The sequence below is a fragment of the Pelobates fuscus genome, chromosome 2 (genome assembly GCF_036172605.1).
Source record: "Pelobates fuscus isolate aPelFus1 chromosome 2, aPelFus1.pri, whole genome shotgun sequence".
In the NCBI taxonomy this organism is placed as follows: Eukaryota; Metazoa; Chordata; class Amphibia; order Anura; family Pelobatidae; genus Pelobates; species Pelobates fuscus.
Genome location: NC_086318.1, coordinates 362,330,452 through 362,356,295, shown reverse-complemented (window position 1 = coordinate 362,356,295; position 25,844 = coordinate 362,330,452). Strand labels below are relative to the sequence as shown.

At 42.9% G+C, this 25,844-nt stretch overlaps 1 protein-coding gene across 1 annotated transcript in view; it reads right to left on the bottom strand.

Annotated features, from left to right (window-relative positions):
• Positions 1-9,129: 9,129 nt before the first annotated feature.
• LOC134585893 (heme-binding protein 2-like) overlaps positions 9,130-25,844 on the bottom strand; it is a 26,962-nt gene continuing 10,247 nt past the window's right edge. The window contains exons 2-4 of the mRNA XM_063441374.1: positions 23,225-23,354; positions 11,054-11,222; positions 9,130-9,461 (exon numbers count right to left, since the gene is read on the bottom strand). Coding sequence (XP_063297444.1) covers positions 9,287-9,461; positions 11,054-11,222; positions 23,225-23,354 — 474 coding nt within the window. The 3' untranslated portion in view covers positions 9,130-9,286. The remainder of the gene's footprint in view (positions 9,462-11,053; positions 11,223-23,224; positions 23,355-25,844) is intronic.

The following is a 25,844-nucleotide window of genomic DNA, read 5'->3' as shown; positions in this document are numbered from 1 at the left end:
TAGTCATTTGCAGCCGCCCAGTGATGGGAGTGAGCGCAGGACTTATCTTTCTGCATTTGTATCCATTTTTTGTATCACTCAGCCTTGTTACAATGCAGCCGCCCATCCCATGTGTTCCCTATTAAGGGTTAATAATGTATAGGGGTGTATATAAAAAATACCCCTTTCTGTCTCAGTAGAGATTTTTGCCAGAGGCTCAAGGAAGCAAGGTGAATGGTTAGAGTTAGGACCCACCTAGGGGGGTCTGCCTTGACGTTGGCAGGTGGGGTCATCCTCTCATGGCCATTGGAGGTAACTAAAAAAACTCAATTTGTTTAAAAATACATAGGGATTAAGGAGAGAACGCAGGTAACTTGTTTTTCTTTGGTTTTTACTATTTCTAGATATACTAAATCAGATTCCTCTTTGGTCTTTTATCCTTTCTTTCAGGATGTGCCTAAGCTTTGCGTCACCTCAACGCTCACTGGTCTCAGGAGGACCTTTTCAGACGATTCCACTTTTGTCCTCACATGCCTCTTTTGCTTTGTTATCAGAGCATTAAAACAGCAAAATGTGAAGTTACCTGGCATTTAATAACATTGCAGTTTATGCTAGCTTTAGTGTACCTGTAATCTTAATTTTATTAATGACAGGAGGTGAATATTTTCCCACTTTTTTCTCTCCTTCCCTTGCTATGGTGTTTAGATACAGGTTCTGGATGGGTGTGTACAGGGCCAGTGCAAGGATTTTTGGTTACACAGGCAAAGATGCTCCAACTAAATGTGAGGCATATGTGGGAAGCAGACTGTGCATGGATGACACAGGTTCCGCCGGTTCCGCCGATCACTCACCACTCAGATGATACATTCCACCCCCTCCCCCCCCCACCCCCATCACCCCATGGTAAAGAAGTACTACCCTCTTGGAAGCACTTACATCAAGCACCCTTAACACGCTGGATGCAGCCTCACATTAGTTGCTCCCTCCATAAAGTTCGGTCCCGGGCGACCATCCTCACGCTACACACTCAATAGCCTCTACTTTGCCTATTTTACAGTAACTCATTCAGAGACCTGTCACATTTCCCTAGACTCCATAATGCATGATAGTCCAAACCAATCCTCCCTACTTCATAAGAAGGGAAAGATTGCACAAACAAATACACAAGGAAAGGCCCAAGCGACTAAACCATCAGATTTACCCCCACAGTTTAACTTTTGATGCCAGATGCCTAACCAAGGGTCTCACACACAGCTAGCCTACAAATAATGAGAAATTAATGTATAGTTGTTTTAACCAGAAGCGACCTAAGTTTGGAGTTCCTAACACTTGATGAATCATTATAACTACTGTGAGCGTAAAAGTGGCATTGTGGTTGATGGAAGATACATCAGGCCTGATTTGCTAAACTGCGACCTGAGAATTTTCAGTTAAATGCCCCAGGAAAGATGTTAGCGTTTGCAATCTACATTGCTGAGGTTCTGCAAAACATGGTATGGATCCCTGGGCCGGAGTATTTGGAGAGTAGGATGGGCCAATGTTCCAACAGCACTAATTACTGTGTAACAAACCACAATTTAGATTTGACTTAAGAGTTAACTAATTGACACTCACCTGTAGCTAGTCAATTAGTAGACAGGCCTTTAAAATGAAGAGGGCAGCCTGCTGCAGGGGAGGGAGAAAAAGACAGCTAGGAGAGTGAATGACAACTGTGTTCATTGCAAAGACCTTTCTTTTGTTTGGAAATTGGTAAGTGGGAAAGCCACCCAATTGCAGATAGCAATTTCCTGTCTAGTAAGAGCTCAAGTAAGAGCAAGGGATTTTGTTTGGTTTTTTTATTTAAAGCACCTGTTTTCTTATTGAATAAAGAAAAAGGAAAATCGAGCTGACTGTGTCCTGGACTTTATATACCCTAGAAGGTGGTGGTTACTGCAAGATCTGTGATAGCCCTACCTGTAAAAGAGGTGGTTTGTTACATATGGTGGAGAATGCGGGCATAACCACGTAAGCCTGAGGGTAGGAGTCAGTTAAAGCTCAACATGGAGGATGTTATCAAGGCTCTGATCCAGTCCACCTCTGTGCAACAGGAGACTAACAGGAGAGCTGCAGAAAACAGTGCAGCCCTGCAGCAACTGGTGCTGGCCCAGGCAGATGGTGCTAAAGTCCTGGCTAAAATACAAATGGAGTGCACTGAGTCCTTGGTGAAACAGCTTGTTGTGACACAAGCGGAGATGTTTAAAGTAGCCCGTGAGGAGCAGCAAAAAGTCACCCAGGGGCTACAACAGGAAATCCAAGCTATCTTTGGAAAATTGAATGGAGACCCTGATGGAGGATACCAGGGTCAGCCAAAGGCGATTCGGGCGAGCCACTATCTTCAGAAAATGACCACATCCGATGATGTAGAGGCGTACCTTCTGGCATTTGAACGCACTGCTGAGAGAGAGGGATGGCCGGCTGGTGAGTGGGCAAGCATATTGGCACCGTTCCTAAGTGGAGAGCCACAGAAAGCATATTATGACCTAGAACCAGCCGAGGCAAGTAACTACAGCAAATTGAAAGCTGAAATCTTGGCACGACTGGGTGTAACCTCTGCAGTACGTGCCCAAAGGTTCCACTCATGGTCATATTCTTCAGACAAAGCCGCACGCTCCCAAATGTTTGACCTCATACACCTTGCACGGAAATGGCTGCAACCTGAAATCCATTCAGCTAGCCACATTGTGGAAACCCTAGTTATGGACCGGTTTTTGCGTGGTTTACCAGCTGCCCTACGTCGCTGGGTCAGCCAAAGTGACCCCCATACCGCTGACCAACTGATTGCCTTGGTAGAAAGATATGTGGCTGCAGGAGAACTGCTATCTCCTACTTCAAAGGAAAACCCGCGCAATCCTAAGCCCCATGATTCGGCAAGACCTGGTAAGACTGTTTAAGGGGAGCTGAAGAGCGGCAGCTCTATACACAAAACACCAGGGGGGCATCCAGGTCTAATAGGCCTGGGAAAGGAACTGATTGGTGGACAGATTTCACTGTCAAATGTTTCAGGTGCAAAGAGGCTGGTCATATGGCCAAAGACTGTCCATTGGGGGATGAACCTATGGAATGCAATATGGGCAAAGATGAGGGAGCCCGTTCATGTTTGTTTAACTGTTATGGTACTATTACCAATGACTATGATGATAACCCGCATAAATGCTAGCAGATACACACACACACACACACACACACACACACTCACACTAACAGACACACACACACACACACTCACACTAACAGACACACACACACACACACTCACACTAACAGACACACACACACACACACTCACACTCACACTAACAGACACACACACACACACACACACACTCACACTAACAGACACACACACTCACACTAACAGACACACACACTCACACTAACAGACACTCACACTAACAGACACACACTAACATACATACATACACACTAACAGACATACATACACACACTAACAGACACATACTAACAGACATACACAGACACACTAACATACATACACACACACACTAACATACACACACACTAACATACATACACACACACACACACACTAACAGACATTCACACACACACTAACAGACATTCACACACACACACACACACTAACAGACATACACAAAGATACTAACAGACATACACACACACATACATACATTCTCACACACACACACACACACACACTAACAGACATTCACACACACACACACACTAACAGACATACACACATACTCACTCACATATTTAACACTTTAAAAAAAAAAATTTACACCCCCCCCCCCCCCAGCCTCCTTACCTTTGGGAATGCTGGGGGGGTCCTATTTCTCCCTGGTGGTCCAGTGGCTGCTGGGCGGCGCTTGCGGGCGGGCGGCCGGCGAGGGAGCACTTCCTCTGAGCTATCTGCTCAGCTCCCTCGCGCGCCGCAGAGTGAGGCTGGGAGGCGGAGCCGGAATATGACGTCATATTCCGGCTCCCAGCCTCACTCTGCGGCGCGCGAGGGAGCTGAGCAGACAGCTCAGAGGAAGTGCTCCCTCGCCGGCCGCCCACTAGCGCCGCCCAGCAGATCGCCCGCCCAGAGGGCAAGTCAGTTAGCCGCAAGGCTAACAAGGCATTTGCCCTGGGCATTTGGGGGCGACGTTTTTTGCCGCCCCCTGGAAAATGCCGCCCAAGGCAAATGCCTTGTTTGCCTCGCGGCTAATACGCCCCTGGTTTTGACCACTGTGACGGAAAAATGAGAAAAAGGAGAAAGTACTGCCCTAAACCAGTATTAATAGGAGATAACCCAGCTCAAACTAGTGAGGAGTCTACCAATACTACAGACAAGGATAAGGACCTAATTGATATTGGAATTAGTCCAGGTAATTTTAAAAGTGCTCAGTGGGAAGATCCCACTTTAGTGACAGCTAGAAATGATATTAAAGTTGTAAACGGGGTTGCTAATCAGCCAGGAGAAGCCCTACCGTTCCCCTATTTTGAAGTACAAAACGACCTAATGTACCGTGTAGAAAAAAGGGATTCAGACGTCATTAAGCAGCTGTTGGTTCCTCAGACTTACCAAAATATAGTACTAAAGTTGGCTCACAGCCACGTATTAGGGGGACATTTGGGAGTCGAAAAGACTAGAGAGAGAGTCCTTAGAAGGTTTTACTGGCCTGGAGTGTTTACTGCTATTACAAACTATTGCTCTTCGTGCCCCGAGTGCCAGTACAGGGCTCCTTTCAAGACTTTTCGTAGTCCACTTGTACCCTTACCCATAATTGATGTGCCTTTTGAAAGGATCGCTATGGACTTAGTGGGGCCACTGGTAAGGTCTGCTAGGGGACACCAATATATATTAGTCGTCTTGGACTATGCAACTCGCTACCCTGAGGCCATTCCCTTGCGTAATACCTCTTCAAAGGTAATAGCTAAGGAACTTATGTTGATGTTCAGTAGGGTGGGTATCCCTAAAGAAATCCTGACAGATCAGGGGACCCGTTCATGTCCAGAGTCACAAAAGAGTTGTGCAGGCTCTTACAGGTTAAACATCTTAAGACCTCAGTATATCACCCACAGACTGATGGTTTAGTAGAGAGGTTCAACAAAACCCTTAAGAGTATGCTACGCAAGGTAATTGATGCAGATGGAAGGAACTGGGATTTTTTATTGCCATATCTACTGTTTTCCATTAGGGAAGTTCCACAGGCCTCCACGGGCTTCTCTCCTTTTGAATTGTTATACGGAAGACATCCCAGGGGAATATTAGATATTGTTAAGGAGACCTGGGAACAGGAGACTACTCCCCACAGGAGTGTAATTGAGCATATAGCTCAAATGCAGGATCGAATGGCCACCATAATGCCTATTGTCAGGGAACACATGCTAGAAGCCCAGCAGGCTCAGAAAAGCAGCTATAACCGAAATGCTAGAGTCAGAGTGTTCCAACCTGGAGACAGGGTATTGGTTCTGGTCCCTACTGTGGAGAATAAGTTCCTTGCGACTTGGCATGGACCCTATGAAGTAATAGAAAAAGTGAGTGATGTCAATTATAAAGTCAGACAACCAGGGAGAAGAAAGCCTGAACAGTTGTATCATATAAATCTGTTAAAGCCATGGAAGGACAGGGAGATCCTGATTGCTTTAAAACCTTCAGACCCCCCTATAGCAGAGCCAGAGGTGAACGTATCTGAGACTCTGTCTGTGCATCAAAAGCAAGAGGTCAGAGATTTCATCAGAAGAAATAGGGATGTTTTCTCGGTAGTTCCAGGAAAGACTAAAGTGATCAAACATGATATAATAACCGAACCGGGGAAAAGAGTTAATCTCAAGCCCTATAGAATTCCTGAGGCCCGGAGGGAGGTTATAAACTTAGAAGTTGAGAGCATGTTAAAACTTGGAGTCATTGAAGAATCCCAGAGTAACTGGAGTAGTCCTATTGTATTGGTGCCCAAACCTGATGGCACATGGAGGTTCTGTAATGACTACCGCAAGTTAAATGCCATCTCAAAATTTGATGCCTACCCAATGCCCAGAGTTGATGAGTTAATAGAAAGACTGGGTAAAGCTCGTTATCTAACAACCTTGGACTTAACCAAGGGTTACTGGCAGGTCCCTCTCACCGAAAGAGCCAAAGAAAAGACAGCCTTTTCAACACCCAGTGGCCTATTTCAGTACACTGTATTGCCATTTGGGTTACATGGGGCACCTGCCACATTCCAACGAATGATGGACAGAATTCTTAGACCTCATGTTCGTTATGCTGCAGCATATTTGGACGATGTCGTCATCCACAGTACAGACTGGGAATCCCACCTCCCCAAAGTTCAAGCGGTGCTTGATGCTGTCCGCTCAGCGGGCTTAACTGCCAACCCTTCCAAGTGTACAATTGGTTTAGAGGAAGCAAAGTACTTAGGTTATTCTATTGGGAGGGGTTTGGTTAAACCACAGGAAGCCAAAGTAGAAGCCATACAAAAATGGCCACAGCCCCTTACAAAGAAACAAGTAAAGGCATTTTTGGGTTTAATTGAATATTATAGGCGGTTCATCCCAGATTTTGCTACCATGGCTGCACCTTTGACAGACCTTATTAAAGCCAAATCCCCGGTCATAGTTAAGTGGTGCCCTGAGGCGGAAGGGGCTTTTAAGAGTCTGAAGGAAGCTATCTGTAGCCACCCTGTCTTGGTGACCCCAGATTTTTCCAGGGACTTTATAATTCAGACAGATGCTTCTGATATTGGCTTGGGGGCTGTTCTTTCACAGGAATACCAGGGTGAAGAACACCCTGTATTTTTTTTGAGCAGGAAATTAAACCCACACGAGAAGAACTACTCTATTGTTGAGAAAGAGTGTCTTGCTATTAAGTGGGCATTAGACTCTCTAAAATACTACCTGCTGGGCAGAAAGTTCCGCTTGATAACGGACCATGCACCTCTGACATGGATGTATCAGAACAAAGAAAATAACTCCAGAGTAACCAGGTGGCTTTTGAGTTTACAATCTTTTAATTTCACTGTGGAACACAGGGCTGGTCTGCGACAGGGTAATGCTGATGGGCTGTCGAGGGTACACTCTCTGATTTCCATGGTCGCTCAAACCAATAGGTATGAGCTGGGGGGGAGGATATGTGAGCGTAAAAGTGGCATTGTGGTTGATGGAAGATACATCAGGCCTGATTTGCTAAACTGCGACCTGAGAATTTTCAGTTAAATGCCGCAGGGAAGATGTTAGTGTTTGCAATCTACATTGCTGAGGTTCTGCAAAACATGGTATGGATCCCTGGGCCGGAGTATTTGGAGAGTAGGATGGGCCAATGTTCCAACAGCACTAATTACTGTGTAACAAACCACAATTTAGATTTGACTTAAGAGTTAACTAATTGACACTCACCTGTAGCTAGTCAATTAGTAGACAGGCCTTTAAAATGAAGAGGGCAGCCTGCTGCAGGGGAGGGAGAAAAAGACAGCTAGGAGAGTGAATGACAACTGTGTTCATTGCAAAGACATTTCTTTTGTTTGGAAATTGGTAAGTGGGAAAGCCACCCAATTGCAGATAGCAATTTCCTGTCTAGTAAGAGCAAGGGATTTTGTTTGGTTTTTTTATTTAAAGCACCTGTTTTCTTATTGAATAAAGAAAAAGGAAAATCGAGCTGACTGTGTCCTGGACTTTATATACCCTAGAAGGTGGTGGTTACTGCAAGATCTGTGACAGCCCTACCTGTAAAAGAGGTGGTTTGTTACACTACCTAGCCCACTTCTAATTGTGCAATGTTATTATATGCCATAACTATATCTTGACCTGTTAAGTGCCTGTTCATATGACTTTGATCTCTTGATTACATGTTTTAGCCTTTGATACCTCATTTGCACTGAAAAATAAAGAATTAAAAATAAAAAAGGATACAGGAATGTTGGTAGATAAATCATTTGAAAAGTTTTTTCTAACAGATTGTGGTCATTTCAAAAGTTTATCCAAAAATATTAATTAAGGTCTACATTAGAGAATCAGGCAAGTTTCCGACTTCTCATTTCAAGAAGGTAATTTAAATTTGCTTTGGGTACATAATTGTGTAAGAACATGCTGTCATGTTTGTGTAGCTGAATATTATGCTTCTTATATCTGTCTGTAAACACTGTATAACAAGCGAGACAGCTCATATAATTCTTCCTTTTAGTTTTTTTGTTTTGTTTGTTTGTTTCTTTGGTTAAAGCATGATCTTTGAATAATACTATGGGTTGGAGCTTTATAGTTATAGCATGTGCAAGATATTTTTTATTTGCGTCTGTATTATAATTCAAGCATAGTATGAGACAATGGTATTATTTATTAGATCATTTCCACGTTTATATGCAGGTCGGTACTATTTGTAAAGAACTGTAATACACAGGAATAAATATACCAATTAAACGTAACAAGGTACATTTATTAAGGCAAAACAAAGTATGGTATTCTGTTGCACATAAAGAGCAATTACTTTAGAAAACAAAAGAATGTCTGCAAACATACCATTCTCCCCAAAAAAGTTTAAATCTTCAAAAATAATCTTTCCCATAGTGACATTTATTGAAAGTCAACATTTCATGTTCTCATATATGATATTTAATTTCAACATAGAATTAGGTTGTGTGAAATAAGGATGTTTCATGTAAGTGGCAATTTCTAAACATAGCATGTCCGTTTTAATGTGTCATGTAATAAATAAAGTCATTAGAATTGTTTTGATACTTCTAGCATGTTAGTATCCGAGATAGTTATCTAAAATGCTACATGTGTGTGGGTTGGGAGTCTTTAGTGCACTTCCATAGTGAAAGCGCTCATAGAATCTACTGTTTGTGAATCTGATGTTTCTCATTGTTGAACTACATTGAACTCATCAGAGTTAGAAGAGCTGAGCGAATCTGCCATTTCATATCTGATTTGGGACTGGCTAGAAAACTGATGGCACCCGAAGAAGCAATTATTTGTTTTTTTTTAAAGAACTGTTACATCCTAAAACTTCCTAGTCAAGCTTACAATGTACTAAATATTTTCTTGGGCTCAGCAGATAAGTGGATATTGAGTTATACTTGCATTTTAGCCTCATAAGGACAAAGTCATTGGATAGTGCTTCCAAATACTTTTTTTTTTTTTTTTTTTTTAAAGAAATACCAGTAATCTACTGTATTGTGATAAACTGAACCATGGGGCACTATTCGGGTACAAGGAACAAAAACGACTTCTTTGCTAAACTTACTTTAGCCTACGGGCATCTAAAGCTCATGTGTTATTAAATCAGTTGTTTTCCTTTAATATGCTCGGGTTATATTGCAACATAATAGACTTCATTATGACGATCCACAACTTCATAAGGACTATCGTAGATATTGCATGCGTAGAATGAAGACAAAAATTCTTTCTTCTGGGCCACCAATGTTTCATACAGAGATTTAGCTTTTTCAAAAAAGTCAATGGGTTCAGCAAAACCATCAAAACTCCTGAAAAATAGAAGTGATAAGTTTGTTACAGAGCAAAAATGCATAGGACCACCCACAGCTGCTGTACAGGGGGGAGACCACCAAAGAAGCCGACCCTAAAGAAAGATTATAGAAGCCCTGGACGCGTTTCGCACCACTCAGTGCTTTCTCAACATTATGTCTTTGGTGGTCTCCCCCCTGTGCCGCAGCTGCGGGTGGTCCTATGCTCAGGTTTTGGATTTTTTTATACTTTGTTCACTCACAACCTTTTTTTTTTTCACATGTTTGGACCAATACAGCATACATAAGGAGTGCTGTTCTAGTATCTTGCCAATTGCATTTTATTTTTTACTTCAATAAATGTGCATTTTTTTCTATGATTTCTTCAGGATGTATTTTGTAGGATTCCCTATGAGTGCGGATCAACAAACTTGTCTCCTGTGTGAAGTATCATGCAAATGCATACTGAATATTCCATATTTTCTATTAGCAATAGTGAAAAATTACTATTAATATTGAAAAAAAAATATTTTTGCTATGGCACCATGAATGTTTATAAAGAAAATGCCAATGTACCCTTTATTGCAGTATGAATAACGTCTATAGCTTCAGTTTTTTCTAAATACTGTAATACTGTTAGAACATTTTTCCAAATGATTTATCTACAAAAGTCGCCGTCACAATATGTGGGAATTTATTTTTATACATCATTTGGGATGTGTTTTAACAGTATTAAATTGAGTCACATGTTTGTTTAATATTGTACAAACCTACTTGGGAGTCCTCAGAAAGTTTATAATAAAACATGATATATATAAATATATATTTATTTATTTAGAACTTAGAATTTTTCTAATTTGGCTCTTGTAACCTAACGTTTGAAATTCACTTTAAATTAAGGGTAAATCTCACTTTAATGAATAACCCTGTTAGTCTTCAACTAAGTTCAGAAGTACTTATCTCCTAATATGTTACTTGAATTTTAATGGCACAGAAGAGGCTGCTGTAGGCTCTAGCACTGAATTTACAGAGCAGGAGATAAGAACTTTTAAATGAAACAAACTTTGCAGTAAGATAAGCTAAATAAATTTGTTTTGTTTTGTTTTTTTTCTGTGTAAAGAAGCTGTGTGAGTCACAGCCAGAGGAGGTGTAACTAGGGTTGCATAAACAAAGTGATTTGACTTCTAAATGGCAGATACTTGACAAGTGAGAATGTAGGGGCATGACCTACACACCAAAACCACTTTATTAGGCCAAGGTTGTTTAAATTCCCTTTAAAAATCCTGGGCTTAATAAAATACCTTCTAAAAAGTGGTTACACAGGTAAAGGTAACTTGTATACAAGCCAAGGTTGTGATTCGGTTCCATTAGAACCATCATAAAATTAGTGAAATTGGTAAGCCTAATGTTCTACATAAATGTAACCATAAACCTTTAATGGTGCCATATTTAAAATGACGTGAGTATTTAAAATATTAGTGGTTTGTATAATTCTTGATTATTAATTTTCTGCAACACCTCTCCTTTTGCTGGTTTTGTACTGATATGTACTTTTTGCATATCTGAAGTCATATTAAGTGGATTTAAGAGGTCATGACAGGACAATTACTTACTTTACATACAATTTTGTTTCTGGAAAAGTTAGAAAGAAAATATTGGGGTCTGTTGGTTCAGGGATATCCAATTCCGGTGGCAGGAAGAAAGCTAAGGAAGCATTGATGGGTGACTCACTGTTTAATGGAATAAACACTGTCACCGGCACCGTCATCTCCATTTTCATGCCTTTGAAATAAACAAAGAGCAGCCATTACATGTCTGACTCCTGCTGTTGACTTATTGTAAATATGCTAAATGCTTATCCAATGGCATACATAACAGTCACAAACATGAAAGTATAGCTTTTTCAGTATTCTGTATCAAACATAATAATTACAGCTGGGAATGTTTCCCTGTTTTATTAACCACATACAGCATAAAGAATTGGTTATTCTAAGACTTAGACGCGTTTGGTAAGAGTTTTTGGGAGGGAGAATGTTTGGGTCTTATTCTGCAGATGACAAGACATGCTATAAAGCAAGGCTCCAACACAGGTCTGCTTAATTAATTGTGTTATGGCAATATTTGCATTGCTTTACTTATGGTCAGCCTTGTCAAGATCTTTTATGGGTTTCAGGGGTTTAGACATTATTACTTCATAGACAAAGCAAGAGAATGGGGGATGGGTCTGCGCCACTGTGTACAACAGATAATGATATTAAGTCCAATGGGATCTATATCGCTGTGTCCAAAGTTCTACTTTATACGATATCCAGAAGATGTCAATGACATGGAGGATAATCCAATTTTATAAAAATGGAAGAGTTCTTACTTAGTTAACAGACCTTAATCCAGCTCTGGTGTGAATGGCTTGCAGCGGTATTATCCCCGCTTGCAGGATATACGGCAAGTGTCCACTTCTATGTAGTGGCAGGTAACCAAGTTGAAAATTAAAATGGAAACAATAATGGTGCAGTATGTTCCACACATGCGATAAAAGATATAAAATATAATAGATACACTCACATTCGGTAGAGCTTTAGCTAGCTCTAGTTTGTTAGGCGTGCAGCGGTATAATCCCCGCTTGTAGAATATGGAATGAGTGATCTTGACGCAAATATCAGTAGCTCGGAGAGAAGATAAAACAGCGATAGTGCTCTCAATAAAATCTTTGGTGATAAAATAAAATAATAAAATATACTCACAATATATAGGGCAGACTTACTGCTCTATGTAACAGCGTAGGTGGTATAATCCCCACCTAGGATTCTTTGGAGTATTATATCCAGGAAATAAAAATAATAAAAGAAGTATACGGTATAAAATATATATAAAAGCCAGGTAGCAGTAAAAGATGATGGTTTCAATGTAAAAATGACCAAAATCTTTTTATTAACAGTATATAAAAGCAGTAAAAGTATCCAAACGCGTTTCACCAATATAAGGCTTTATCAATGGATAGCAAACATTTCAACCTGGCTGATTAGAGTTTATATAGGTATAGAGATGATTTAAAATTGGCGCCAAAATTGTACAACCAATAGTAAGACAGATAATTTGTGCACATACATAACAGCATTTAATGGTAAGAATTCGATAGATATAGTTTATCTGATGCTTTTAACATGATTATTTTACAAAAACAAGCGTTATTGGTTAAGAATTAACGTGTTTTCAGCCGGATCACGTGACGCGCGTTATAAGCGCGACTTCACTTCCGGCCGCACGGAATTGTGGGGCATGTAGTTGCAAGATAAACTACATGTGTGTAGAGCCCTGTATTGGGCTGAAAGGGAAGAGGAGGGAAGACCATTTTTTAGACATTCAGACTCACCACAATACATGCACACTGACACCTTATCCCTCAAGAGCAAAGAAAAGAAATCTGAGTTTAGAGGAAAGCGAGGTGGAAGACGATCACAAAAGAGAGAGATTAGAAAGACCATAAATCCCAAAACTGAAAAAGAGTGTGGCATTTTTAACCTATCTAAAAAAAATGTAACTTCAGCACAAATTTCTGTTTTATCCAAAGGTCTTAAATTTGCCCCCACACACTCTTTCAAACCATTTGAAGCCTATATAGACATTAACAAATTTGTACGTAAAGCCACTCTCAAAAAAATTTTCAGCAACCATAATCCCTCCACTAATCCACCTCCCTCTCCTCTCCCCTCATCACAAATGAGGCTACAATCATTAATACCAACCTTAAAGAAAAATCTAAATTTTACCCTGCTTATTGCAAATCTGCTCCGCTTGTTATGTTCGAGAAACTTGTCCTACAAGATCTAGAAAAAATCAAACCTACTAAATTCGAGACCCACAATCTTACACAAAGTGAAAGACTAGCATTCAAACAATTACAAGACAATAAAACTATAGTAGTCAAACCGGCAGACAAAGGGGAGGTCTGGTTATACTATCTAGCACTATGTACATCGAAGAAGCAAATAGACAACTCAATGATAGTCAAGTGTATGGAAAATTAGTATCAGACCCAACCGCCAATATAAAGAAGATCTTTTTAACATTTTTTTAAAAAAGTGCAGATCTTAATATTTTAAACAAACAAGAAATTAATTTTTTAAGCATACAATACCCGAAAATTCCAGTAATATATTTTTTACCAAACATTCACAAGAATATAACCAACCCACCGGGCAGACCCATCGTGTCTGGGATTGGCTCAATTTTAAGCAACCTATCACAATACATAGACACTCTTCTCCAACCCTCTGTAAAACTTATGAGGTCCTATTTAAAAGACTCTATGTCTCTTTTAAGATTTTATTCAAATAATTTTAGCTGGCAACCCAATTTTATTCTAGTCACCTGCGATGTTCAGTCTTTATACACAATTATTCCCCACGACATAGGGTGCAGCGCAGTGAAAAATATCCTTACACACGAAAATAGAACCTCTCACACCCAAATTGATTTTATAATTGAGGGTATTAATATAATTTTAAAGAACAATTATTTTTGTTTTTTTAATTGTTTTTATTTACAAAAACGAGGCACGGCCATGGGGACCAAGTTCGCCCCCAGCTATGCTAACCTCTTTATGGCAGACTGGGAATCCACTGCCATTTGGGGCGTAAATGTACTGATCAGTCGGTTAAACCTAAAACCACACATTTCCAATCTAATAAAACCAATATAACATACAATATTAAAGATTTTATTACGTGTACTACAAAAAATGGAATTTACCTCCTAGAATGCCCATGTGGGCTCCAATACGTGGGTATGACCACAAGAAGTCTCAAAACACGATTAGGGGAACATTGCCGAAATATTATTAATGGATACCAAAATCATACTGTGTCTAAACATTTTACTATCCATAATAATGATCCTGGTCTTTTAAAATGTATCGGCATAAAAAAATGCATTATTCCATGGAGAGGAGGCAATATCAAAAACATTTTAGGTAAATGTGAAATGGAATGGGTTTTTAATTTAAAAACACTTATCCCTAATGGTTTAAATGCAGACTTTGATTTATTCAATTTTATTATGTTAATTCTTAATAGTACATTGCCCATCCAAGATGGCCGCCGCCATTATTTTTATCTCCCAAGTCCCTCCCCAAGTGTTCCCTAACCACTCAACTTCCCTTTCAGCCCAATACAGGGCTCTACACACATGTAGTTTATCTTGCAACTACATGCCCCACAATTCCGTGCGGCCGGAAGTGAAGTCGCGCTTATGACGCGCGTCACGTGATCCGGCTGAAAACATGTTAATTCTTAACCAATAACGCTTGCTTTTGTAAAATAATCATGTTAAAAGCATCAGATAAACTATATCTATCGAATTCTTACCATTAAATGCTGTTATGTATGTGCACAAATTATCTGTCTTACTATTGGTTGTACAATTTTGGCGCCAATTTTAAATCATCTCTATACCTATATAAACTCTAATCAGCCAGGTTGAAATGTTTGCTATCCATTGATAAAGCCTTATATTGGTGAAACGCGTTTGGATACTTTTACTGCTTTTATATACTGTTAATAAAAAGATTTTGGTAATTTTTACGTTGAAACCATCATCTTTTACTACTACCTGGCTTTTATATATATTTTATACCGTATACTTCTTTTATTATTTTTATTTCCTGGATATAATACTCCAAAGAATCCTAGGTGGGGATTATACCACCTACGCTGTTACATAGAGCAGTAAGTCTGCCCTATATATTGTGAGTATATTTTATTATTTTATCACCAAAGATTTTATTGAGAGCACTATCGCTGTTTTATCTTCTCTCCGAGCTACTGATATTCGCGTCAAGATCACTCATCCCATATCCTACAAGCAGGGATTATACCGCTGCACGGCTAACAAACTAGAGCTAGCTGAAGCTCTACCGAATGTGAGTGTATCTATTATATTTTCTATATTTTATCGCATGTGTGGAACATACTGCACCATTATTGTTTCCATTTTTATTTTCAACTTGGCTACCTGCCACTACATAGAAGAGGACACTTTCCGTATATCCTGCAAGCGGGGATAATACCACTGCAAGCCATTCACACCAGAGCTGGATTAAGCTCTGTCAACTGTAAGTAAGAACTCTTCCATTTTTATCAAAATGGATTATCCTCTAGGTCATTGACATCTTCTGGATATCGTATAAAGTAGAACTTTGGACACAACTATATAGATCCCATTGGACTTAATATCATTATCTGTTGTACACAGTGGCGCAGACCCATCCCCCATTCTCTTGCTTTGTCTATTTATCTCCAGGGACATTAGAGGGAGTCCTTGTCTGGGACTGCTGCCTTCCTGATTAGCGCTGACTCTACTCCTTTTTTTATTATTACTTCATAGGATTGCTCCTTCCACCCATGAGAACCTTGCATCCCAAGATGACTGCTGGAAATCAGGAAGAAGGGTTGGACAGGGGATTAGTTGAGGGAATGGGGGGGGATGGGACAGGAGATTGTAAGCAGCATAGATATGGGTTAATTATTTATGTATTTGTCTATTTAAACCACTGGTAGTCCACCTGGTCCCTACTGCCTACTAGTGGGTGATTCACACTTTCATGGTGGGCAGTGGTGGGTTTTATTTGCGACCGTCGGTTCTCTGGCACAACCACATGCAGGCACGCACCTAACTCCAGCCATCAAGAGAGATCTCAGAAAAACGCCCAACAAGCATTGTGTGAACGCCACTGTTTGCTAAATCTCCCTCGATGGCTAAAAGGAAGCGCACAGGGGCGTGTGATACAGGAGGGGAGCTGATACACTCGATGTAAATGCAGAGACAGTTAGAGTGGCTGATATTAAACTTTGGCAAGCTAAGTTCTGTTATTTTCTGTTTACTTGGTTTACTTAACATGAAATAAAGAAGGAAAAGTAAAGGAAGGAGAAGAAGGGAATAAAGAGAAAGGAAAAAGAGACCCCTGATATATAGATATTCCTTTTTTCTGTTTTATTTTTTGTTGTTGGCTAATAATAAAGTGGGCTACCTAGTTCAGCCCTCCTGTTGGGGATTGCATAAGGAAGGAGAAAATAGAAGAAGAAAGAAAATGGAGAAAAAGCAAATAAAAAGCAAAAAATGAAGAAAGCAAATTGCAAAAAGCAACAAAAAAATAATTATATTTTGTATTTATTGTTTAAACATTTAACTTTCTTTTTCTTCAATTTAAGCAGCTCCCGCATTAGTGGGCAATACCAGCAGTGTGTTTGTATAGTGGATGTAGTGTCTGTGTATAGTGGAAGCAGTATGTGTAGTGGATGCAGTGTCTGTGTGTAGCAGATGCAGTGTGTGTAGTGGATGCCGAGTGTGTGTAGTAGATGCTATGTTTGTATTTGTGTAGTAGAGGCAGTGAATGCAGTGTCCAGGGGAGGGCTGGCAGCCTTAGGCCTGGGGGGCAAAACCAGTCAAGAGGCCCATTGCGCCACCAAATCAGTTCACCATCCATGCCCACCTTTTCCTGGTTTTATAACGGATATTGATGTTATGCTAATCAGTAGCTCTTTGCCATACCCGCTCCTTCACGGCTCTGACTTTCAATGTTGTCAGAGCACAGGCTGAGAATCTCTGAGCCTGTGCTCTGACTCACTAACTGAGCGCTGGAACCACGAGGGAGAGGATATGATCTGACTGCACCTACTGCTGGTGCGCACCAGTGGACCACCAGCAAATCGTTTAAATTAAATATGCTGGTGTACCCAACTTGTGAGCTGTGTTGGCCGCCGGGCGCCTCTGTTGTCATGGCACCCTGCGTGACCGCACAGCTTGCCCACCCCAACGGCTGGCCCTGCTGACACACACTGATGTTACTTAGACATCCCTCAATATTAATACAGAGATGAGAGTAAACACCAATAAACTGTGGAAACAGAGCTGATCCCCCCAAATTTATAAAGGTTTGCTTAGAGGGTTTATTCAAGATTAAATCATGCCTCCTCCTCTCTCCCCCATGCGCTGCTCTGTAGGCTGGGAGGAAGTGAAGAGTAATCACAGTCTCCCAGCCAGGGCCGGACTGGGATAAAAATTCGGCCCGGGCATTTTTTTTATCACAGCGGCCCACTAAGAAGGGGGCGGGGCAGAGAGGGTGTGTTTTGTCATCACTAACGACAAACACGCCCCCTCTCAAAGTGCAGGCCAGGGCAGACCATGCGCAGAGCTCTGCTAAAGAGCTCTAGCATGAGAAAAAATCCCTGTATTAGTTCTGCACAGTGCAAGCAAATTTAATAACATGCTTGCACTGTGTTTCCTTGCAACTTGTCTCTGGTGTCTCTATAAATGGATACCAGGAGACAAAAAGGCCAGGAAAGAGTATTGTGCATGTGTTTGGAGCCTGCTTGTGGTATTGTGTGTGTGTATAGAGTGAGCCGATTGTGGTGTGGTATTATGTAAAAAGGTCGGTTTTAGTCGTGTTGTGTTTGTGGTGTAATGTAATGCATATGTGGCTAGGGGCTGTAGAGAATGTGTGTATAGGGGATGTAGCAAGTGTGTGTGTGTGTGTGTATAGGTGATGCAGTGTTTGTAGAGAGTGTGTGTTTAGGGGTGTAGTATGTGTTTGCTTACAAGGAATCTAGTGTGTGTATAGGGGATCCAGAGTGTGTATGTCAGGAATGTAGTGTGTGTGTGTGTATATATATATATATATATATATATATATATGTATGTATACATATATGTATGTACATATGTTTGGAAGTATTGTGTATGTGTGTGGTGCAGTGTGTTGGGGAGGTTCTGTGTGTATGTGAGGGGTGCAGCATGTGTTTATGATGGATGCTGTGTGTGATGTGTGTGAGGGTGCTGTGTATGATGTGTTTTGTGATAGTGCTGATTGTGATGTGTGTGTGAGTGCGATGTGAGTGAGAGTGCCGAGTGTGATAGTGCTGTGGATAATGTGTGTGAGGTGTGAGGGTGCTGTGTGTGAGGGTGCCGAGTGTGATAGTGCTGTGTGTGATGTGTTTTGTGATAGTGCTGAGTTTGATGTGTGTGAGAGAGTGCCGAGTGTGATAGTGCTGTGTATGATGTGTGTGATAGTGCTGAGTGTGATGTGTGTGTGAGTGCCGAGTGTGATAGTGCTGTGTATGATGTGTGTGATAGTGCTGAGTGTGATGTGTGTGTGAGTGCTGAGTGTGATAGTGCTGTGTATGATGTGTGTGATAGTGCTGTGGATGATGTGTGTGAGTACTGAGGGTGATGTGTGTGAGGGTGCCGAGTGTGATAGTGCTGTGGATGATGTGTCTGAGAGTGATGAGGGTGATAGTGCTGTGGATGATGTGTCTGAGAGTGCTGAGGGTGATAGTGCTGTGGATGATGTGTGTGAGAGTGCTGAGGGTGATAGTGCTGTGGATGATGTGTGTGAGAGTGCTGAGGGTGATAGTGCTGTGGATGATGTGTGTGAGAGTGCTGAGGGTGATAGTGCTGTGGATGATGTGTCTGAGAGTGCTGAGGGTGATGTGTGTGAGAGTGCTGAGGGTGATAGTGCTGTGAATGATGTGTGTGAGAGTGCTGAGGGTGATAGTGCTGTGGATGATGTGTGTGATAGTGCTGAGGGTGATGTGTGTGATAGTGCTGTGGATGATGTGTGTGATAGTGCTGAGGGTGATGTGTGTGAGTGCTGTGTGTGAGAGTGCTGTGTGTAAATGTTATGGATTGTGTTTTGTGGTAAATATACAAATAAATAAATCTAAGCAGGCATTATGTCCCCCCCCCCTCCCTTCTTACCTTTTAGCCTGGGAGGGGGGGACCGGCATGGTGGTATCTGGGAGGGGGTTCAGTCACTCGCCCAGCATCCCTGGTGGTCCTCGTGGTGAGTGAACTCTAGCCTGCAGGCTAGAGTTCACTCTCGCGAGATCCGGTCGTTGCCATGGCAACGCGCCGGATCTCGCGAGAGGAACCCGGCGGAGCTGCAAGATAGAGCTCCGCCGGGTCCTCTCTCTCCCTCCCTTCCTCCCCAGCCGCAGGTCTATGAAAGTGGGCCGGTGAGGGAGATCTTTGATCTCCCCACCGGCCCGTCGTGGCAAACAGCGGGGCCGGCGCTCGGATAGTGCCGGCCCTGCAAAGACCGGCAGGGGAGATCCTGGGACCTTCCCCTGCCAGCCTCGGCCCATGGCCACCGCGGCCCACCGGGCATTTGCCCGGTGTGCCCGATGGCCAGTCCGGGCCTGCTCCCAGCACAACGCCACCTGTGGCTGCATGGGGAACAGCTGTTTAATGTAATGCTTGCAGGACGGCCAGCTGCCGCAGAACCTCTTTGTTTCCGTCTCTGCAAAGGGCTCCAGGCACTGCTTTTTGTGAGTGTGAGCCACTGTAAATTAGGGGCAGAGGGCACTTGCACTGCGGTCAAGACGGGCCTGGGCAGGAGGAGAGTGCAGTGCAATCAGTGCACTCCCCTCCTGTGGGTCACCAGTAGACTGGTGCAGCTGCCCAGGATCAGAGCCGGTGCAAGGATTTTTGCCGCCCGAGACAAAATAAAAATTTGCCGCCCCCCCCCCCCCCATGTGACATCACAATGCCCCATCCATATGATCTGCCATATGAACTAACGCCAGTGCTGCACACAGTGTGTGTTTACATTAAAAAGCCTGCAGGGACCAGCTATAGACACCAGAACCACTTCATTAAGCTATAGTGTCCCTTTAATGTGAGGTAAATTATAGATTAGTGTCACTAATAATATACTAGATTGCCTACTTACAATTAGATAAGGATGAAGATGGGCTGCAGTTTGGCTCCACTGGTCTGGTGTAGAACAGGACCTCTGGAGGCTGTTTGCAACTGTGGTCACAAAATTCAACGTTCTGGGAGAATTGGAAGCAGCTCCATTTTTTGGGGGCCTCTTACACAGCTCAAGGTCTGGGCCCCAGTGCCTGACGGTGAGTATGCCCATAAGGCCCACTCATAAGTCCACTTATATGTTCCACCCACCCATGAGCTCGCTCACAGGGAGTGGAGTGTGTATGGGATGTGTTATGTGTTATCTAATATGTGTGCTTATGGTATGTAGTGTATAGGGATACCAGTTTGTGCAGGTGATGCAGTGTGTTTGTGTGTAGTGGAAGCAGTGTGTATTTGTGTATAAGGGATGTATTATGTGTTTCTGGTTGTGTGTGAGGGATGCATTGTGTGAATCTGTGTTTGTATGCATAAGGGATGCAAGGTGTGTGTCTGTATGTGTGCGCATTGAGTGTAAGAGATGCATTGTGTTTCTGTGTGTATGTAAGAAACAGTGTGTGTGTTTGCATGTGTGTAAGGGTTTGCATTGTATGTTTCTGTGTATGTGTGCAAATGATGCATTGTCTTTGTGTGTAAGGGTTGCATTGTGTGTGTGTGTAATGGATGCATTGTGTGTTTCTCTGTGTGTAAGGGAAGCATGTTCTGTTTCTGTGTATGTATAGGGATGCATTGTGTGTTTCTGTGTATGTATAGGGATGCATTGTGTATTTCTGTGTATGTATAGGGGTGCATTGTGTGTTTCTGTGTATGTATAGGGATGCATTGTGTGTGTGTGTGTGCGCGTAGTGTTAAAGAGCTCCCTGTCTTGCCCCCTGTCCTATAGAGCTGCCCCTTCTGTCCGTTAGAGCTCTACCCTGCCCCTTAGTGGTCTCTCCTCTCCCCCACCCTCCCCTAGCAGTCTCTTCTCACACTCACCCACCCTCCCTGTGCTCTTCTCATCCCCCCTCCACCCTCCCTGAGTTCTTCTCACTCCTCCCTCTGTGTGTTCTCACCCCCCCTGTGTTCTTCTTACCCCCCCTACTCCCTGTGTTCTTCTTACTCCCCCCCCCTTGTTCTTCTTACCCCCTTCTTCTTATTACTCCCCCCTTCTTCTTCTTAACCCTCCTACTTCTTCTTACCCCCTCTTCTTCTTCTTACCCCCTCCTTCTTCTTACCCTTCTTCTTCTTACCCCCCTTCTTCTTTTTACCCCCTTCTTCTTCTTACCCCCCTTTTTCTTCTTACTCCCCCCTCTTCTTCTTACCCCCCTCTTCTTCTTACCCCCTTCTTCTAATTACTCCCCACTCTTGTTCTTACTCCCCCCTTCTTCTTCTTACCCCCCTCTTTTTCTTATCTCCCCTCCTTCTTACTTCCCCCTTCTTCTTACTCCCCCCCTCTTATTATCCCCCCTCCCCTCTTCTTACTCCCTCTCTTCCCTCTTCTTACTCCCTCTCTTCCCTCTTCTTACTCCCCCTCCCCTCTTACTCCCCCCTCCCCTCTTCTTACTCCCCCCTTCTTCTTACTCTCCCCCCCTCCCCTCTTCTTACTCCCCCCTCCCCTCCCCTCACTCCCCCCTCCCCTCCCCTCTTCTTACTCTCCCCCTCTCCCCTTTTTACTCTCCCCCCTCCCCTCTTCTTACTCCCCCCCTCCCCTCTTCTTACTCCCCCCTCCCCTCTTCTTACTCCCCCCTCCCCTCTTCTTACTCCCCCCCTCCCCTCTTCTTACTCCCCCCTCCCCTCTTCTTACTCCCCCCCTCCCCTCTTCTTACTCCCCCCCTCCCCTCTTCTTACTCCCCCCTCCCCTCTTCTTACTCCCCCCTCCCCTCTTCTTACTCCCCCCCTCCCCTCTTCTTACTCCCCCCCTCCCCTCTTCTTACTCCCCCCTCCCCTCTTCTTACTCCCCCCCTCCCCTCTTCTTACTCCCCCCCTCCCCTCTTCTTACTCCCCCCTCCCCTCTTCTTACTCCCCCCTCCCCTCTTCTTACTCCCCCCCTCCCCTCTTCTTACTCCACACCCCTCCCCTCTTCTTACTCTCTCCCCCCCTCCCCTCTTCTTACTCTCTCCCCCCTCCCCTCTTCTTACTCTCTCCCCCCCCCCCTTCTTCTTACCCCCTCCCCTGTAGGTGGCCGAGATGCACTCCGGTCCGCGGTCCCGGCCGGAGTGATAGGAAGGTGCTCAGTGTGCACCTTCCTGTCAGTCCGGCCGGGTACAGGAAACAGAAACTCCTGTTCCGCGCGGAACAGGAGTTTCTGTTTCCTGTACCCGGCCGGACTGACAGGAAGTGCACACTCAGTGTGCACCTTCCCATCACTCCGGCCGGGACCGCGGACCGGAGTGCAACTCGGCCACCTACAGGGGAGGAGAGGGAGGGGAGGGGAGGGAGGGGAGGGAGGGGAGGGGAGGGAGGGGAGGGAGGGGAGAAGCAGCTGCAGCCGTCTGAGCGCTCTTTACAGAGCGCTCGGCGGCTGCAGCATTTAAAGGGCCGGCCCGCCGCGGCCGGTCCTAAAATAATTTCGGGCGGCCTGGGGGGCAATTGCCTCCCTGCCCCCCGGCCCAGCCCGCCCCTGGCAGTGTCTGTGTTTGTGTAATGAATGGAGTGTCTCAGTATGTGTCATTGTCCCCTTCCCCAGCGGCTCAGAGTGTGTAATTAGCCCCTTCCACAGCCCCTCTGTATGTGTGTCATTGTCCCTGAAACTGCTATGTTTACATCTGAAGGGTTAAAACCTGAGGGACCTGGCACCCAGACCACTTCATTGAGCTGAAGTGGTCTGGGTGACTATAGTGTCCCTTTAAGAATTGTTCTTTGTTCTGGTATAAAAAGAACCAAGGGGTGACACACAATAGTAGGGGAGCAAACAGGTGAATAACAGGGTAAAGAAATAGAATCAAAAGGTAATTACCTGTCTATGAATGTTGTACTTTATGGACCAGTCTATCTATATAATGGTTTTAATTATGTTGTACAAGAGGCATAGCTAGGTTATTGTTATTATTGTTATGGAAACGTATTGCCAGAACATTATGAAAAGGACAGGTTTGATGACAGACCTTTATTATTTGATCCACGTATATAGTGGGCCATTAGTTTGAAACTCTCTGTTATAGGTGTTGAATCCATTGATGGGTCTGTGTTGGTTAGTGCCCATCTTGTTGCGTCATAAGCTCGAAGTTCAAAGTCCTAAAGAGTCAAACAGAAAGATAATGTATTCAGCAACAGCTTAGTATGATTCTGTATTTTTGTCACTCTCACTTTTCCCTTCAAGTTAAAACCAAAAGGCTTATTTCAAGGCCAATTCGAAATAAAAAGAAGCCCTGGAAACAATTAGTTATTAGATCCAGGTCCAGGAATTTAGAAAAAGAAAAGGTATTATCAGTGTTGGTACCAATTCTTATTAAAGAGCTGCTTGACTGCTTTCAATTCATCATACTGTACTATGTTTTATTTTGATTCTATTGTTTTCAACTAGGAATAAGTGTTACTTTATTGTAGCCTAGTGGGCATCAAGAGATTGGAATCAGATATCAGTAAAGTGGACACCAAGACATGCCAACTTGTCCATGCCAGTGCTCACATCCTGATTATCCAGGATCTCAACTCCAAGATGAAAAGGTAAGTAAGCAGCAGGAATGAAAGCCCCCAATTACAATTTAAATACCAAAAAAAACAGGTCTTGTGCTCAAACTCCCACTACTCTTGGACGGCAGCAACAACCACAGTACAAATCAGCCCCAATACATTATTTAGCTACTCCAATGGCCATGAGAGGGGATGCCCACCTTCCACGTCAAAGCAAACCTTTTAGGTGGGTCCTACACTGACTATTCACCTTGCTTCCTTGAGCTTCTGGCAAAGACATCTCTAATGAGACAGAGAGGGGTATTTTTTATAAACCCCTACATGCTTATCAACCCTTAATAGGGAAAACATGGTTTGGGTGGCAGCATTGTAACATAGCTGTGTGATACAAAAGTGAATACAAATACAAAAAAACAGGTCCTGCACTGAAACTCCCACTACTCTTGGGCGGCAGCAACGACCACAGTATACATCAGCCCCAGTACATACAGGAAAAAACAAAGAAAAAATGTTACCTGCGCTCTTCCCAAATCCCTATGCATATTTAAACAAATGGAGGTTATAACCTTCATATTTATACATATGCATAGAGATTTGGGAAGAGCGCAGGTAACTTTTTTTTCTCCAACTACAATATATTTATACATATTTATTTACAAAGTGCAGAAATACTAAGAAAAATTGAAAAATTCATACTAACAGAATTTAATAAACTCTATAGCTTTAGGAATATAAATGCATTAAAATATAGTTTTATTTACCTGTTTTCTCTCTCCATGGCAGGTAACACCTCCTTGGCTAAGATCATCAATTAGAAAAATTTGTGAATGTTGTCTAACAAGGAAAGGTACAAGCCCCCACTGTCCCCTAGACTCGTAGAAATTCAGTAAAGTCTCTATAACTCATTCATTCAGATATACAAGGATCAGTCGCAAGTATTAAAACCACCAGACTAATATTGTGTAGGTTGCCTTCATGCTGCCAAAACAGATCTGATGCTTTGATGCATGGATTCCACAAGACCTCTGAATATGTCCTGTGTTATTTGCCACCAAGACATTTGCAGTAGTTCCTTTATGTCTTGCAAGTTGCGAGGTAGGGCCCAAATAAATCAGATTAGTTGTTCGAGCATATTATACAGATGCTAAATTGGATTAAGATCTAGTGAATTTGTCATGTTTCTCAAACCACAATCCTGAATTTTTTTTGCTGTGTGCCATCATAAGAAATTGATATGCAAAACTGCAATATTGTATAAAACTTTCATTCTATGTGACTGGTTTCACAACTTGGGGTCATCTACTTGATAACCTTGTGATAATGATCAAAGCTTTCAGTTGCATTTTACACCACCCAGCTAAAGCAATAATAGTTTACATCCCTCCTGCAGTTCTCCTTCCAACCAGTTTTCCATGCATGTTATTAGGAGATCAGAAGATCAGAGTAATTAACATCTAGGTGTAACATTCTGTCCAATCTACCCAGAAACCAACTCTAACTGGTCACTTCTTACAGAATGTTATAGTATAGCTGGGTGGAAGAGATCAAAGAAAAATACTTTAGGGGCAGAAATTCTTTAGGAAGCGGGAGATGGAAAAAGATGCTTGGTCGGTCCTCCTACTTCAAATTTGGGGCACTGCGCGTGCAATCTAATGTGCCACCAGATAGGAGTGGTGTGTTAAGTAGTACTATTCTTATCAGTTTAATCCCTGTTACGTCCCCTATCAGGGGACGTGTATATAAGGCATCGATTTTAGGAAGCGGGAGATGGAAAAAGATGCTTGGTCGGTCCTCCTACTGCAAATTTGGGGCACTGCGCATGCAATCTAATGTGCCACCAGATAGTAGTGGTGCGTTAAGTAGTCCCCCTCATCAGGCCTTTTTTAGTCGAATGTATCGCCCACTGTCAGTTCCTTCGGGATCCATCCCTCATTCTTCTTAATAAAGGTGAGGTAATTTTTTGACCTAGGCGACTTCTCTTCTCAGTGACAATACCTCCTGCTGCACTGAAGGTCCTTTCTGACAGGACACTTGAAGCGGGGCAGGCCAGAAGTTCTATTGCAAATTGGGATAGCTCAGGCCACAGGTCAA